The sequence below is a fragment of the Chiloscyllium plagiosum genome, unplaced genomic scaffold, assembly GCF_037043375.1.
Source record: "Chiloscyllium plagiosum isolate Xiang-an unplaced genomic scaffold, Cpla_swu_hap1 HiC_scaffold_26, whole genome shotgun sequence".
In the NCBI taxonomy this organism is placed as follows: domain Eukaryota; kingdom Metazoa; phylum Chordata; class Chondrichthyes; order Orectolobiformes; family Hemiscylliidae; genus Chiloscyllium; species Chiloscyllium plagiosum.
The window spans coordinates 45,194,318-45,210,857 of record NW_028270164.1 but is presented as its reverse complement, the minus strand read 5'-3'; the positions used below and the strand labels follow the sequence as shown (position 1 = coordinate 45,210,857).

At 39.6% G+C, this 16,540-nt stretch overlaps 1 protein-coding gene across 1 annotated transcript; it reads right to left on the bottom strand.

Moving 5' to 3' along the window:
• Nucleotides 1–997: 997 nt before the first annotated feature.
• On the bottom strand, nucleotides 998–4,963 carry LOC148145153 (uncharacterized). Its single transcript, XM_087973811.1, has 4 exons — nucleotides 4,914–4,963; nucleotides 3,795–3,884; nucleotides 2,552–2,626; nucleotides 998–1,506 (listed from the first exon to the last, which is right to left on the bottom strand). The coding sequence occupies exons 2-4, from the start codon at nucleotides 3,881–3,883 to the stop codon at nucleotides 1,113–1,115; spliced, it is 558 nt and encodes a 185-aa protein (XP_087829937.1). The 5' UTR covers nucleotide 3,884; nucleotides 4,914–4,963; the 3' UTR covers nucleotides 998–1,112.
• Nucleotides 4,964–16,540: the final 11,577 nt, after the last annotated feature.

The following is a 16,540-nucleotide window of genomic DNA, read 5'->3' as shown; positions in this document are numbered from 1 at the left end:
AGGGACAGTTGCTCATGCCGTTTTGCTACTAGTTGGTGTTTACGTATTCGGCTTGCTAGTTTTCTTCCAGTCAGTCTGATGCAGTGTTTGTGGTTACTTGGGATTTTGTATTTTTGTTGGCCCTGCATGTTGTAGCTTTGGGGTCTTTTGACCTTGTGTAGTTAGCATAGTGTGTCTGTGGGTTGGTGTGCTATCATGGTTCCTAGTGGTCGTAGGAGTCTGCTTGTCTTTTCTGATATGTTGTTAATATAGTGTAGCACAAAACCGGAAATGACATCACCCGCCTTCACAGACCGGATCATACAAATATCAAGCGGGATATTACAACACCGCTTCACAGAGGTCGCACAGATGATATTACCGAGCACAGTGACCAAAGTTGGGTATGACAATCTGCTAGCCTCGGTGATCAAACCAACAACCATATCCATGATCTGAGCTACAAATCTTCACAAAAACCTGAAAAACAGTTATATTATTTTCAATACTTTTGTGTTTCTCTAATTAGCCAATTACACCTTGAGAAAAGCTAAACAGCTGAATTATATTATCGATTTCTATCCTTATGATGCTAATTTATTCCAATTTGGCACATTTATTTTTTGTTCCTGGATATCATTGGGTGTCAAATGTTGCTGTAGTGTGCTTGCTTGTGTGCCAGAATATTGTAGGTTCCAGATCCATTCAGAATTGACTACAAAACCGAGGTTGACACTACAATAGAGTGGAGATTCTGTCTTTCAGGTGAGCTGTTCCATGGATGTCAAAGATTGTTCCTTTAACCCTGCAGCTGGTCTTTCCATAGAAATATTACACAATCGTCCTTCAAGTTCTGATGTATTTCAGTCTTTGAAAAGGACAGCAGAACAAATATTTGTGTATCGGAAAGTATATTGAAATTTTGGACTTGATCAAATTAAAACAGGAGAGAGTTTTGCAAGGGATTAGCACAAGGTAACACTGAAACTTACAGACAACACATGCACACGCACACATGTTTAACTGATAATTTTTTTATTGAGAGTCTGAATTAATGAGGCAATGCACTGACTGTTAGAATATTTTAAATGACTCAGCACAGAAGGTAAAAATGTTGATTATTTGTGGCTTTTCTAATTTTTGATGGTTACACATATAGCATCAGTACCCTCCAACATACAAGTGATTTGGAGATTTTTAACCTTCAGGATCTGCAGATACTCTATTTCTGTGATTGATTTCTTGGACATCATGCTTGAGGATGCCTCTCCCTGAAGCATAGTTTTGTACAGATTCTCATTCAGTGTTACTTTCTTATCTTGAATACTCAAAACACACACTGGAGGGTCTGTGTCACTGTAGGTGGATGGTTTGTAGAAGAGTACCAGCAGTTGGTTGTCACCACATTGGTACTTGAGGATTCCTGCACAGCCTTCTTCTGATCCTTCCATGAAGGAAATTTTCTTTTCTTCATCTTTTTCAACATTCTCCAGTGTTGACATTAATTTACCTTTCACAACGAAATATCTGCAAACAAGAAAATACATTAATTGATTCATCTTATATTGTTTCAAGAAGAGAACTCAGCAATGAAATTCAAAGGAATTCCATTGAGTAATGTTGCTGTTCTTGTAACAGGACAGTGAGGAACGTGAGACAAGATTCCTGTTGAGTTGGGTGCATGGACTGTGGTAATGAAGTCAATCCTGCTCTTGTCCTCAGCTGTACTGGACAGTTGAGATGCCTGAAGTACAGGCCATCAAAGTCAGCTTGCAAATTGTAAAAGGTCTGGCTCTGAGCACAATAATTCACCTAAAAGATATTGATTCTGGTACGGAAAATAACCAACGAAACAAAAGCTGTATCCCACCAATGTTGTATATGACCCTTATTCTGAATTTCTAGTAATGGGAGCACCAAACAAATTCAGTCACATATCTCCAATCCCAAGCATCGACATCAGTCAGGTTGACATTCATGGCAAACGTTCTGCTTTGACAAAAGCCTGGACATTTTCCACCCAGAAGTGCTCCCAAGGATATCTGGGGCTAAAATTACTCAAATGCCAGGGAGTGTTTGAGCTCATATGATATTGCTTTGTCATGTCCAGTGTTAATCGTGTTTGATTTTCACACAACAACAGGTTATAGTCCAACAGATTTATTTAGAAACACTGGCTTTTGGAGTGCTGCTCTGAAATCTAGTGCTTTCAAATAAACCTGATGGACAATAACCTGATGTAGTGTGATTTTTAACTTTGATCATCACAATCCAACATCGGCTCCTCCACCTCGTGTTTGACTTTAACACGGTTGGAATCAGAACTGATCCTGAGTCTGTTTAATTTCCAGACGTAACCACAGATCAGCTCCTCCTTCAATTAGCAACATTGAAATCCCTTGGTGCGCACACAGACCACTGCAGTGGCTGAGGTTAATGAAATGAGTCCAAGCAGGGAATCAAAGTTAAGACCTTTCAAGTCTGAAGGACTCAGTACCAAATTGGTCTGAACATTTCTTCTGTTTGTGTGCTTTTTACAATAAGAATGCAGCAAGGTGGATAGCATACATACTCTGGGTCAGTCAGCTTGATGTTATTTGTTTCATTTTTGACATAAATGTAGGCAGTCTTGTCAGCAGCTTGTTGGCTGTAAAAGAGAGCACAAGTTAACACTCAGATAAAAAAAACAAATCAAATTGGGAAGGAAGGCTTGCTGACTGTGGAGTTGCGAACTCTTTGTGTGATGCGAACTTTGACCAGCACAGGCACCAGCTTTAGAACAGTGCGGATAGGCATATGAAGGCTGCAGTCGTGTGATGGAATCTCCAGGGATATGTTCAACATTATGTTCAACCCTACCTGATGGATACGTGTATGAAAGCACTGACCAGTGTAAAAGTGATCCATGGTTTGATACACGTTGGTATTGAGATAGCTGACCTCAATTAGGACAGACAAGGGTGCAACAACTGTCCTTGTCCTGGAACAGGATGAAATCAGCCTGGATACTTTGTCCTGGTGATTAACCAATAATCACTACTTGTAAATGGACTCTGCCAACTAATCAGCACTTCCCTGTCACTCATTTTAAATATTGTATTTTCTCCTACTTTATTGATGTTCTTGTGAGCTGTTCTGATGACTTCATGCTGAACTGCTTTGACATACCATGTCCTTTTTCAGTAATATTCAAGCTCTGCACAACCAAATGTCTATTTCATATTTCTCCTTGAGTTCAACTCAACCACAGAGGACAAATTGAATCTCAGGCCTATCTCGTCAGTCCAAATTAGCTACTCCCTGATTAAGTCTTTTAAATATATGTAACTTCTCTGGCCTGCATGTTGACCAATTTCTTTCAGTTACAGAGTTCAAAATCTGCTTTTTCTCTTTATTCCAATAAAAACACATATCTGTTCATGAGCTTTGAGAGGTTGCAATTTTCGTCATTGGCATTGATGTAAAACACATTGTTGCACCATTAACAGATTGCAAATAATCTTTCTTCAACATAGAAATTCCATTTCCTGTTGAATATCACATCTTGGAATTGTAGAATGGAAGGGAACAATTGGATAAAGGGAGCCCACACCTAATCTCTGTGCAAATCCACAAACATTAAACTGTTGTTTGACTGAAGAGTAGTCAATAAGCAATCATTTTTGCTGTCCAGATAATCAATCATTTGAAGGATTAAACCTGGACAAGGGGACAGTGAAAATACAACAGCTGAAGAAACTTGACTGAAACTTTGTCACTTGGTTAATCGTAAAGAATGATACTACGTTGGAGGTAAATATGTAGAACACACTTACACTGGGCTTGCCTGAAGAGGACCTGCATTTGGGCTTGCTCTGACAGTTATAGTTCCAGTGTTTGAAATGTTTGATGAGGCGTTTCCCATTCTGTAAATGAGAATGTAAAGTTATTTTCAAGAACAAAAGCAGCTTTAAAAGATGTAAGAACTAGCGATAGGCAATTCAGCTCCTCAAACCTTTTATACAATCAAAGATTGATCTCATTTTGGCTTCATTTCCCCTTTACTGCATGGTTCCCATAATCCTTCAACCCATTACTAATTTTATATGTGTCTGTCTTCTCCTTATATTCACTCGATGTCTTGGCATCCACATAATTAAAATATTCCCTGATGATCGGGGTTGTGAACTCTGCACTGTTTTGGAATCTTCAGAAATTTAAGATTCGTCATTAAGAGCCTGCTTCAACCATTCATGAGCTAATAAAAATCTATTTGTTTCCTTTTCTTTCACCTTTATTACAATTACTTAAACTAGGCATTAGAAAAGTCATTCATCATTGTGAAGTTTTTTGTTCGTATCTTACTTGGATTTGAGAAAAGGTTTTGCACTCTGTTTGGATATTTCAGCTGCCTTTGGAGGGGGTAAGAAGTGTCAGATTTGGGAATTCATGGGACAAAGATATGAGGAACACATATCCAACCTGATGGATAACTTTCTAAATGCACTGACCAGTGTGAACCTGAGCTGATTACAGCAGGAAAAAGGGAGGAGGTGAAGTGGAACCGATTGTAAAGATGCTCCAAAACAAAAGGGAATGGGAATTGTCGTGGAAATATAGCAACATTGTGGGAAAGTTCAGGAGATTCCCAGATAAGATGAGATGATTGTGACCCCAAGTATGTCCCTGAGATTTGTACCAGAAATATTAGCCATCCTTGCAACTGAAAATGTTTGAGAATCATCCTACCCATGACCCTGCACTAACGGAGAGTGCCATTCCTCAAAGCCACATCAAGTAGCACTATGACACTTGACAGAAGTCTGATTAGGAAATCACAATCTCACATCTGATTGCAAGCCAAACTCTGATAGTGGAGAGATGCTTCATCTTACACATACTTAGCGTACACACAAATTACAAAAAAACTGAAGAATTAGTTATTTGAATCTCACCTGGCTCTTGGAGGTATCGCTGCGATGTTATGACTCTGAATAAAATCTGAGACTAAGTTGCTCCTTCATATATGTTTCACAGTGGCTATGAGAATGATCTTTCAGCCAATCACTGTGCAGTTACTGGGTGTTTCACCATATTCAGCATTTTTAAAATCTGTTTCAGTTTGTGGGTGTTACTGGTTAGGCAAGCATTTATTGTCATTCTCTAATTGATCTGAAGAGGGTGAGTGCGAGCTGGACAGAAACTCTCCAACCAGTGTGTTGGTTTGTTGCCTTTGGAGATTTCATAGAATCCCTACCATGGGCCCAATGAATCTACACCGACCCTCAGAAGAGCATCCCAACCAGACTCAGCTCTGTACCCTATCCCCAAAAAAACCAACAACTTATTTTCTAAATTGGGAGAAAGTTCAGAAGACAGAAGTGCAAAGGGATTTGGGAGTCCTAGTCCAAGTTTGCCTTAAGGCATGCTTACAGTTGAGTCGGTAGTCATGAAGGCAAATGCAATGTTGTCATTCATCTCGAGAGGACAAGAATATAAAAAGCAGGGATGTACATCTGAGGCTTTATAAGTGTCTAGTCAGACCACATTTAGAGTATTGTGAGCAATTTTGGGCCCCATACCTCAGGAAAGATGCATTGGCCCTGGAGCAGGTCTCGAGGAGGTTCATGAGAATGATCCCAGTCTTAATATATGACGAATGTTTGAGGACTCTGGGCCTATACTCGATGGAATTTAGAAGGATGCGAGGGAATCTGATTGAAACTTAGAGAATACTGAATGGCCTGGACAGAGTGGATGTTAGAAGATGTTTCCATTGACAAAAGAGATGAGAACCCGAGGGTAGAGCCTTAGAGTAAAGAGAAGACCTTGGGGGATGTGACTACAGTGTTTTTAAGGTTGTTGGTCTCCGACCTTTGTGATCGTTTGTACGTATTTTTATCGATTACAAAGTAAGGTCAAACCTCCGCGTGGTTCCCCCCGGTAACGGCTTGTATGAGGAAGCATTTGATGGGGAAGCAATTTTAAATTGTTTAGAGGTTGTTTTAATCTGGTCTTATCAATGGTTTTACCATCGATTTTATCTTTGGTTTTATCTTGGTTTTACCGGTGCTATACGCCACTGGCAATTTTACTGTTTTCTCCGTTGTTTAAGCATCACTTGGACCAGGCCGGCGAATACGACCTCAGAAAAGATACGAGACGGCTGGTGACCTTTCGGTCTGATTTAAACCAAATTTGGCAGCAGCGATTATGGCCAATTTCAAAATTTCCAGTTGGGTGGGAGACCGGGAAAATAATCGCCCCGCACGGTTGTTATTGGCGGCACCGTGCGCTAAATGTATGAGCCAAAAATGGATTGGACAATCCGTCTCGACTCAGATGGATGAGACTATAAGAATTATTCCGGCAAGGCTGTCCTCAGGCAGGCACGAGGAAGTCGTTAATATCGTCCAGAATGATCAGGACATAATTCGAAGAGAAAGGTTAGTAGAGAAGGCCCCTCTACAGTCGGGTCCATTTAACAGCAGGACGATTTTTAATTCGAATTTTAATGGGCCATTTGTTTTTAGTCGATGTGGAGAATTAGAGAGCAATGAGGAGAGGTATGAAGGTAGGATTATTCACCCGGTAACTAAGGAAACAGATAAATTAGAGTTAATAATTCAGTACCCGATAGAAATTTTAAATGTAATTATTGTAATAATATCCATAACATCACGGGGATGTTTAGGAAACACTTAAAAATATGTAAATGAATTAAATCAGTGAGAATTAGGTGCAGTAAATGTGAATGGGAAGGGAATTATCAAGCAGTAGCGTGCCACTATCCAAAGTGTACTAAGAATGATAATATTAGTAGTAATAGTAATAGTAATGAAGAAGGTGAGATAGAAAAATTATATCAATGTGAAATATGCCCTTTAAAATTTAAGTCAGCCAGAGGATTGGGGCAACATGAAAGGCATGTACATCCCATCTTGAGAAATGAGAAGAGGGAAAAAGGGAAGACAGAGACTAAGGATAAGGTGGAAAATAGAGAGGGAAATAAGAGGGGAATATGGTCTAAGGAAGAGGTGGAAAAGTTGCAACAATTAGAAGTTTAGTTTAGTGGCTGTAAAAATATTAATAAAGTTATCGCGGAGAAAATTGGTTCTAAAACTGCTAAACAAATTTCTGACAAAAGGAGGCTATTAAATAAGAAGAGTAAAATTTGCGATAATGATAAGGGTATAGATCAAGAAGTGGTCCTTAATATTAGTGATAATAATGAAATGGAGAATAGTGACCTGGTGATAGATAGGGTAATGGAGGAAGAAAGACTGAATGAACAGAGTGATCAGGAGAATAATAATACTATGGAGAATCTAGGTTATAGTGGTAGGTCAATAACAGAATTAATAAAAATAATGGACGATGATATAGGTAGGAATAAAATTATTAGTAAGGAACATGATAATATTATGGGTATGATAATGGACAAATTAGGAAAGAAAAAGGAAGATGGTATATGTAAGAAGGTAACTCATGCTAAACGAGTAGGTTTCAAGCAAAGGGATAGTGGACAAAGAAGGAATAGGAAGGAAAATAAAGCTAAGAGAAGATATAGTAAAAAAGGATAAATTTGAAGAAATGCAAGTTTTATATAAAACTAAGAGACAGTACCTAGCAAGAATCCTAATGGGGACCCAGTTAGGTGTGAATGTCCCCTTAGTAAGGAAGAGTAAGAAGATTATTATAAAGAGAGATTAACAAAGCCTAATGATAAGAATAACTTAAGAGGTTTTGCAAAATATAAAAGTCAAGGGGAGGGATCGTTAGGTGGTATTCTGACGGGTCCTGTGACGGTGGAAGACGTGAATCTAGCCGTAAAGGCGATGGACGTGAAAACTGCTGCAGGGCTGGATAGGGTAACACTGAGGGAGATAGTTAAGATATTTAATAAAGCTAATACCTTACTCCCTAGATTATATACTATTTGGATAAAAACTGGTAAAATACCAGATCAAATGAAAATAAGTAGAACGGTATTGATTCCCACAGTGAGTGAAGAAGAAGGGTTAAGGAATATTAATAATTGGAGGCCAATAACTGTAGGGCCAATTATGCTCAGAATATTTACAAAAATTGTAGCGAGTAGATTAAGTAAAGTGACAACTCTAAATAAAAGACCGAAAGGTTTTATAGCCGGTGTAGCACGATGTGAGGAAAACATAAAAACCCTGGAAAATATTATTAACGGGGCTAAAAAGAACAAGAGAGATTTAGTGGTAGTTTTTGTGGATCTAGCAAAAGCTTTTGATACAATAGGCCATAACCTCATTCTAACAGCTCTGAAAAGACTCCAGCTCCCTTTAATATTTATCAAATTGATGACAAACTTATATGAGAACAATTTTACTCAGGTGGAAGGTTTTAAGTGTAAAACCGGAAAAATTGAAATTTTAAGAGGAGTCAAGCAAGGTGATGCATTGTCACCGATTCTTTTTAATATTGTAATGGACCCTTTGATGAGTACCATCGAGGAGAAGCAGAAGGGAATATTTTTAGGGTTAGATGGGAATAGCTTTCACTGTGTGACATTAGCATTCGCAGATGATATAGCATTAATTAGTCAATCATATGAGGGTATGGTTTACAATCTAAAATTGGTGGAAAAATTTTGTAACAATACGGGAATGGAGATAAATATAAAGAAAACGAAAGGATTTTACTTTACTTATAGAAATAAGACAGTTATATTTAATGATATAACTAATTGGAAGTTAAATGATGGGATCATACAATTTATAGAAACAGGACACACGGATAAATATTTAGATGCCAAGATAGATCCGTGGATTGGAGTAAGTAAATCAGACTGGGAAGGCCAACTAGATATATGGATAGGAAATTCAAAAAGATCCCCCTTAAAACCAGTACAGAAAATAGAACTTTTAAAAAGATATTTTATTCCTAGGCTATATTATTATCTAATTTTATCAGAAGTTTCTATTAATTATCTTAATAAACTAGACAATATTATCAAAAGCACAGTTAAAGAAATTTTACACCTTCCGCAATCCATCACGGATGGAGCGTTATATGCCAAATCCCGTGATAGTGGCCTTGCTTTAAACAGACTGTCAACCTTTATTCCAATTTCGATTATGAGGAAGTATGGGACGCTACATAAATCCGAGGACGAAATATTGCACGCATCGTCTCGGTTCGAGGGTGACAGTGTGGCTGTGAAAATGCACAAATTGAGTAAATTAAAAGTATTGGAAAAGATCAGGAACCCAAATAATAATCAGCAATTGGATGAAGAGGATACTATCATGGAAGATAGTGAAGACGAGATGGATGAGTTTAAGAGTACCAACTATGCTATTTGGAGATCTATAGAGGTACAGAGATGGATGGCCCTCCCCTGTCAAGGGGCAGGTGTTCATTACTATAAGAATGATAATGTATCCAACGACTGGTTGACAAAACTACAATTTATGAAGACGTCCAGAGTTATTAATTCGATCCTGCTGAGAACAAACTTATTTCCAACACGGGCGTCATTGTCGTATGGAAGGCCATTTAACATTAAGAATTGCAGAAGATGTAATGATATTTCGGAAACGTGGCGCATATCTCTGGGTGGTGCCCTTACATCAAGAACATTAGAATTAAAAGGCATAATAGGATCGCAGAAGAGTTAGTCAAGTTTGTTAGGAAAAACGGGTGGACTATATATATATAGAGCCGCGAATTAAAGATGCATCTGGAAAACTTTGGATACCGGATTTAATCTTTAAGAAAGAACATCAGATTATTGTGGTGGACGTGTCTATCAGAACGGACTTTCAGATCAACTCTCTTGAATTGGCTTTGGAAGAAAAGATAAATAAATATAAACATCTAGGAAAAGAGATAATGGACCTCATTGGTGGAGGAAAGATATCTTTTTATGGATTTGTGATAGGAGCTCGAGGAAAGTGGTTTGAAAAGAACACCGAGCTAATGAAAGACCTCGGGTTTGTGAAATTTAAATCTTTTGCACAGAATACCACAACCCTAACTTTATCTTTGACCCTTGAATTTTTACGGATTTTTATGGACTCTTACTATCTCCTATCGACGCATTTTAATAAGTTTTTTTTAAGATATTTTAATAGTTTTTAGGTATTTTAATTTTTAATAATGTTTTAAATAGTTTTAAATAGTTTAGATATTAATTAGCTTTAAATTTTAAGATTTTATTAATAAAATAGTATTGTTTTAGATCACTTTAGTTAATTGGTGGTAGGTAATTTGAGGTGGTAAATAATTAAATTGCACGCTATACACAACAAGTGATGAGTGGTAACTTAGTCTAACGGTTGATAACCTCAGCTCATCCCTCGCCTCGCTGAAATTCTGATTCACAATGTTTTATACCATCCCCTTAAGATCATCTGGCTGTGGTTTTGCTAGATAGGGGTATTCATTCGTCAAAGAGCGACGTTAAAATCTCGAAAAGGACACGATCCATTGTGTATGGTGAGTGCATAAAATATATTGGAGATAAGGAGACACATTTTTAGTCAGAGAGTAGTGAATTTGTGCAATTCATTTCCACAGAAGGCTGTGGACTTCAGGTCATTGAGTATATTTAAAACAGAGAAAGATAAGATTAGATTCCCTACAGTGTGGAAACAGGCCCTTCGGCCCAACAACTCCACACCGACCCTCCGAAGAGTAACCCACCCAGACCCATTCCCTCTGACTAACACTATGGGCAATTTAGCATGGCCAATTCACCTGACCTGCACATCTTTGGATTGTGGGTGGAAACCGGAGCACCCGGAGGAAACCCACGCAGACACAGGGAGAATGTGCAAACTCCACACAGAGAGTCGTCCGAAGCTGGAATCGAACCTGGGACCCTGGTGCTGTGAGGCAGCGGGGTCTTGATAAGTTCTTGATTGCCAAGGGGATCAAAGATTCCGAGGAGAAAATGGCAAAATGGGGTTGAAAAACCAAGTAGCCATGATTAATTGGCAGAGCAGACTCGATGGGCCAAATTGCCTAATTTCACAGCTCCGATGTCATATGCAAACTCCACACAGACAGTCACCCAATGCTGGAATTGTGCCCTGGTCCCTGGTACTGTGAGGCAGCAGTGCTAACCAATGAGCTACCATCATACTACCATGTTATTGTGTGGTGTCAGACAATGAGTCCAACATTCACTCGTGGATTTCTCTTTCAGTCACCTGTGGGACATGTGCATCGCTAACTGGCCAACGTTTATTGCCTGTCACTCGTTGCCTTTGTCAATGTTCATTGTCAGAAGTCACATTTACTTGATACTGCAAAAAACCAAAACTCACAATTTATTGAATTAACTACAAATGAGGTACAATTTCTTTCAGTTAAACATTGAGAATGCCAAACCCTTTCCCTTCAGCCTTAGTACAGACTCTGTACCCTCGCCATCAGTGACATTCTGCTGCGAATTTGAATGTTCACCTCACTGATGTCGAATCTAACCTTGAGGCGAATTTCAGACACAACTGCCTTACTTCAAATAGTCATTGACTTCCACCTTGCTTTTGTACCCAATATGGTCAGTTTCCTGACTGGCAATGCTAAATGCAGGGTCCTTAATACACATGAATTGTTGGCAGTGATCCTGTTATTTTGAATTTTCTTCTCTAATAATTGACCTGGTTTGTCACACTTTGCCTCCTATTGTAGTTCAGGTGTTTAATGACTGGCCATTATTTCCTGTTCTTACCGGAAGTGAACATACCAGTTTTTCCTCAATGGTTTATGCCCACCCTGATTATAATTCTTTCATACTTCTTGACCAGCGTGGCACCTAATTGGCATCTCTTACTTACCCAGTTTTCTCCATGTAAATAGCATTGTGTCTTTTGCATATTCACAAGCACACAGGGAAAAATCATTTTTTCTGTAAGTCTAGTTAACTTTAATTTACAACAAAATAATGCTCACTTTTATGCTGAAAAGTTGCAGAAAAATGAAATCGTTCCAGCCCCATGAGTTTCCCATCCCATCAAAAGGACAGACTGAGCAGAGGTAACAGCACAGTAATGCACAGACCAGAGGGAATTGTATTGGGAGTCATTAACATTGACTCTGGAGTAATTAAGAATCATGGCATCAGGCCAAAAATGAACAAGGAAACTTTCTGTTGAATAGCTAAGTGCAGTCTCCAACTTTGTATCCTCCTTAAGCTCGTGAATCACTTATCTTCTGTGCTGCACTCCATTATGAAGAAGAATTGAAACGGGTAAAGGTGGATAAATCCCCAGGACCTGATCAGGTGTACCTGAGAACTCTGTGGGAAACTAGAGAAGTGATTGCTGGGCCTCTTGCTGAGATATTTGTATCATCAATAGTCATAGGTGAGGTGCCGGAAGACTGGAGGTTGGCAAACATGCCACTGATTACGAAGGGTGGTAAGGACAAGCCAGGGAACTATAGTCCAGTGAGCCTGACCTCAGTGGTGGGCAAGTTGTTGGAGGGAATCCTGAGGAACAGGATGTGCATGTATTTGGAAAAGCAAGGACTGATTCGGGATAGTCAACATGGCTTTGTTTGTGGGAAATCATGTCTCACAAACTTGATTGAGTTTTTTGAAGAAGTAAGAAAGAAGATTGATGAGGGCAGAGCAGTAGATGTGATCTATATGGGCTTCAGTAAGGCGTTCAACAAGGTTCACCATGGGAGACTGATTAGCAAGGTTAGATCTCATGGAATACAGGAAGAACTAGCCATTTGGATACAGAACTGGCTCAAAGGTAGAAGGCAGAGGGTGGTGATGGAGGGTTGTTTTTCAGACTGGAGGCCTGTGATCAGGGGAGTGCCACAAGGATCGGTGCTGGGCCCTCTACTCTTTGTCATTTACATAAATGATTTGGATGCGAGCATAAAAGGTACAGTTAGTAAGTTTGCAGATGACACCAAAATTGAAGGTGCAGTGGACAGTGAAGAGGGTTACCTCAGATTACAACAGGATCTGGACCAGATGGGCCAATGGGCTGAGAAGTGGCAGATGGAGTTTAATTCAGATATATGCGAGGTGCTGCATTTTGGGAAAGCAAATCTTAGCAGGACTTATACACTTAATGGTAAGGTCCTAGGGAGTGTTGTTGAACAAAGAGACCTTGGAGTGCAGGTTCACAGCTCCTTGAAAGTGGAGTTGCAGGTAGATAGGATAGTGAAGAAGGTGTTTGGTATGCTTTCCTTTATTGGTCAAAGTATTAGGTACAGGAGTTGGGCGGTCATGTTACGGCTGTACAGGACATTGGTTAGGCCACTGTTGGAATATTGCATGCAATTCTGGTCTCCTTCCTATTGGAAAGATGTTGTGAAACTTGAAACGGTTCAGAAAAGATTCACAAGGATGTTGCCAGGGTTAGAGGATCTGAGCTACAGGGAGAGGCTGAACAGGCTGGGGCTGTTTTCTCTGGAGCGTCGGAGACTGAGGGGTGACGTTATAGAGGTTTACAAAATTATGAGGGGCATGGATAGGTTAAATAGACAAAGTTTTTTCCCTGGGGTCGGGGAGTCCAGAACTAGAGGGCATAGGTTTAGTGTGAGAGGGGAAAGATATAAAAGAGACCTAAGGGGCACCTTTTTCACGCAGAGGGTGGTACGTATATGGAATGAGCTGCCAGAGGATGTGGTGGAGGCTGGTACAATTGCAACATTTAAGAGACATTTGGGTATATGAGTAGGAAGGGTGCTGGCAGGTGGGACGAGATTGGGTTGGGATATCTGGTCGGCGTGGACGGGTTGGACCGAAGGGTCTGTTTCCATGCTGTACATCTCTATGATTCTATGATTCTATAATTGGAGGAAGCAATGTCACAGAATACAAAGGTCACAACTGCAAGACTGAATCTGTGGACTTTTAGCAGCAGCAGAACTGTACTCAAACACAAACTACAACTTTTTGGCCCGGTGTTTCTCCCAGTCAAACGTTACCGTCAAGGCAAGGTATCAAAGGGGAGTGTAGGAGACCATGCCAGGAGCAGTACCAGGCATACCTAAAATTGAAGTATCAGTCTGATTAAGGTGTACAAAGTTCCAGTGGTAGATAGGGACAATTCTTTCACCTTAGTAGAAGAGTCAGTAATCAGGGGGCACAGTTTTATAGTATGGAGCAGGATATTTGGAGGGGAAAGGAGGAAAAATCTTTCCACAGAGAGGGTTGTGGATATGAGGAACTCACTGCCCTGAAGGGAGGTAGAGGCACAAACCATCAGACTTCTCCATGTTAATAGATGAAGGCTTGAAATGCCAAAATTTATGGGCATAGTGCTGAAAGATAGGATTGGGATTTGAATGTTTGATGAGCAGTGTGTAAATGATGGACCAAAAGGACACTTTTGTGCTGAAAAATGCAATGATTCTATGATTCAATGACTCTATAAAACCCTGGCATGGTAGGAGTTGGGGGTGTTGTGGAGGTGAGCTAGAGCATCAACCATGATGAGCAACAAAGCTGTTTACTTAATTGGGAAGACAGGCCACTTTGTGAATGACTGTAGGAGTACACAGTCTGCATTAGCATTCCGTTGTACGGTAAAGTTACTCGAGTGCAGTATTAGCTCAGGAGAGTGGGAAATGGATAAAAGCTGGAGGATCTTTTCCACCGAACAATTCCCAGTGATGAAACCACTGCCCGGACATGTCGCCACTATAGACACTGCCACATGGGCAGTTACGGGTAAGAAACCAAATATAATGATGGGAGAAATTGTATTGCACACCAGACACAGCATTGCAGAGTTATTGAACACAAGGAACCTGAGACTCATCTCAGATAGTAGATGAACCAAGTGCGAAACCATTTTGTTACTTGGAGAGAAATTGATCTTAACAGTGAAAGCCAGTGGAGTAAATCCAGAGGGAGGGCTGCAAACAAAGAGAGAAGAGCACAATTAGAAACAGACTTCTATGGGCAACTAAAGGAAAAAGAATTTGAGGAGACAGAAATGCAGGTTGGGAAATTTTAAATGGAGACTTACGCTTTGGAGCCACTCAGTTATATCAAATCTGCTAAAATAATCTCAATTAAAAAGAAATGTTTAAAACTGTTTTTAGGATGCTGTTGTCATTGTCTAAGTATTTACTTTCCATCCATATTTGAGAATTTTAAAAATTCATCCGTTTGTTATCTTTTAAATGTTTTTGCCCACTGTTGTTCCTATATGACGTATCTTCTTCAATCCTTTCCAGGTTTTTAACTTTATATGTGAATGTGTAAATGATTTTGATGACTGTCAGTCACTCTACAGTTCAACATAATGCTTGCAAATGTGTTTCTTGAGTAAGATCCTCTTGTTATGATTGTTGGATTGTTATGTTACCTAACAAAATAGCGAAGGTCATGCTTGATTTAAGTCTCAAAACATGCAAACGTGTTTCTAAGGAAAAGGTTTGGTATTATGAAATGTGAAATAATTTTTGCTGATGATTCAATGCTCCCTTTTTCCATAGGAATGTTGTAATCAGTTAAAGCAGTGTTATCTTGTTCATGATCAATCTACTTTTGTTTGTAATCCTCCTGGAACTGAATAGATTGTTATTTCAACTATTTTCAACTATTCATTCACAAAATTACAAAGAGTTGAGATTGCACAAGGATGTGATTTATTTTAACACATTTGTGCAGTTACTTTTCACTTCTATATAATTGTTATTTCAATATCGATAAGTGAGCACTGTCCAGTCCATGTGGAGAGAAAGCTCTGTTGTTACATTGAGGGCACTCCCTATTGTGTTGAGTGCTGCTAACACCGTGCTCAATGAGATGGAATTAGTACAGATCTAATAACATGAAACTGGCCCGCATGAGGTGCTGTGGGCAATTAGCAGCAGCAGAATTGTACTCAAACACAATCTGTAACTCTACAGCCTGGCATATTCACCATTTGAGCGTTACCATCAAATCAGGGGATCAGTCCTGGTTCAATGAATACAGGAGGGCATGCCAGGAGCCATTGCCAGGCATACCTAAAAATATGGTGTTAACCTGGTGAAGCTACAACACAGGTTTACTTGCTTCCCCAGGAAGCATAATCAGCAAGGGATAGCGCTAAGCAGTTCCACAGCCAACAGATCAGCTCTACACACTGCAGTCCTGCCACCTCCAACTGTGAATGATAGTGATAGATAAACAAGTCATAGAAGGTGAGGTTCCATAAACATCCCAATTGTCAATGAGAGGGGAGCTGAGCGAATCAGTGCAATATATAAGGTTGAAGCTTTTGCAACAATCTTCAGCCAGATCTGATCTGCTAATTGTGGAATTGCTTAGCTCTGCCTTAGCCTTAGTTGTCCACCATCATTCACAGCTGATGGTGGCAGGACTGCAAAACAACTCAGGGGTAGGCAATTATAAATGAAGAGGGAGGTACATTACTGGAATAGAAACCACTAAGGCAAATGGCGTCCAAATGGTAGAATTGATATCACTCTTGGAGGCCTTGTCAGTGACAGTGCGTATGTTAACCTGTCTTTATACAGAAATGAATATCTTGTTCAAGTTGTGCTTGATCATTTGGCAGCCTGGATTAGGAGAGGGTATACTAGCTCAGGTGGAGGAGCAGTGCAACATGAAGTCATAGTA

What these genes read in the sequence shown, in the direction of transcription:
- LOC148145153 (XM_087973811.1), bottom strand. Translation starts at nt 3,883, where the DNA reads ATGGGAAACGCCTCATCAAACATTTCAAACACTGGAACTATAACTGTC. An exon ending in CCTCTTCAGGCAAGCCCAGT is followed by an intron (nt 2,627 to 3,794) that starts GTAAGTGTGTTC and finishes TCTCTTTTACAG; the next exon opens with CCAACAAGCTGCTGACAAGA. An exon ending in ATCAAGCTGACTGACCCAGA is followed by an intron (nt 1,507 to 2,551) that starts GTATGTATGCTA and finishes TCTTGTTTGCAG; the next exon opens with ATATTTCGTTGTGAAAGGTA.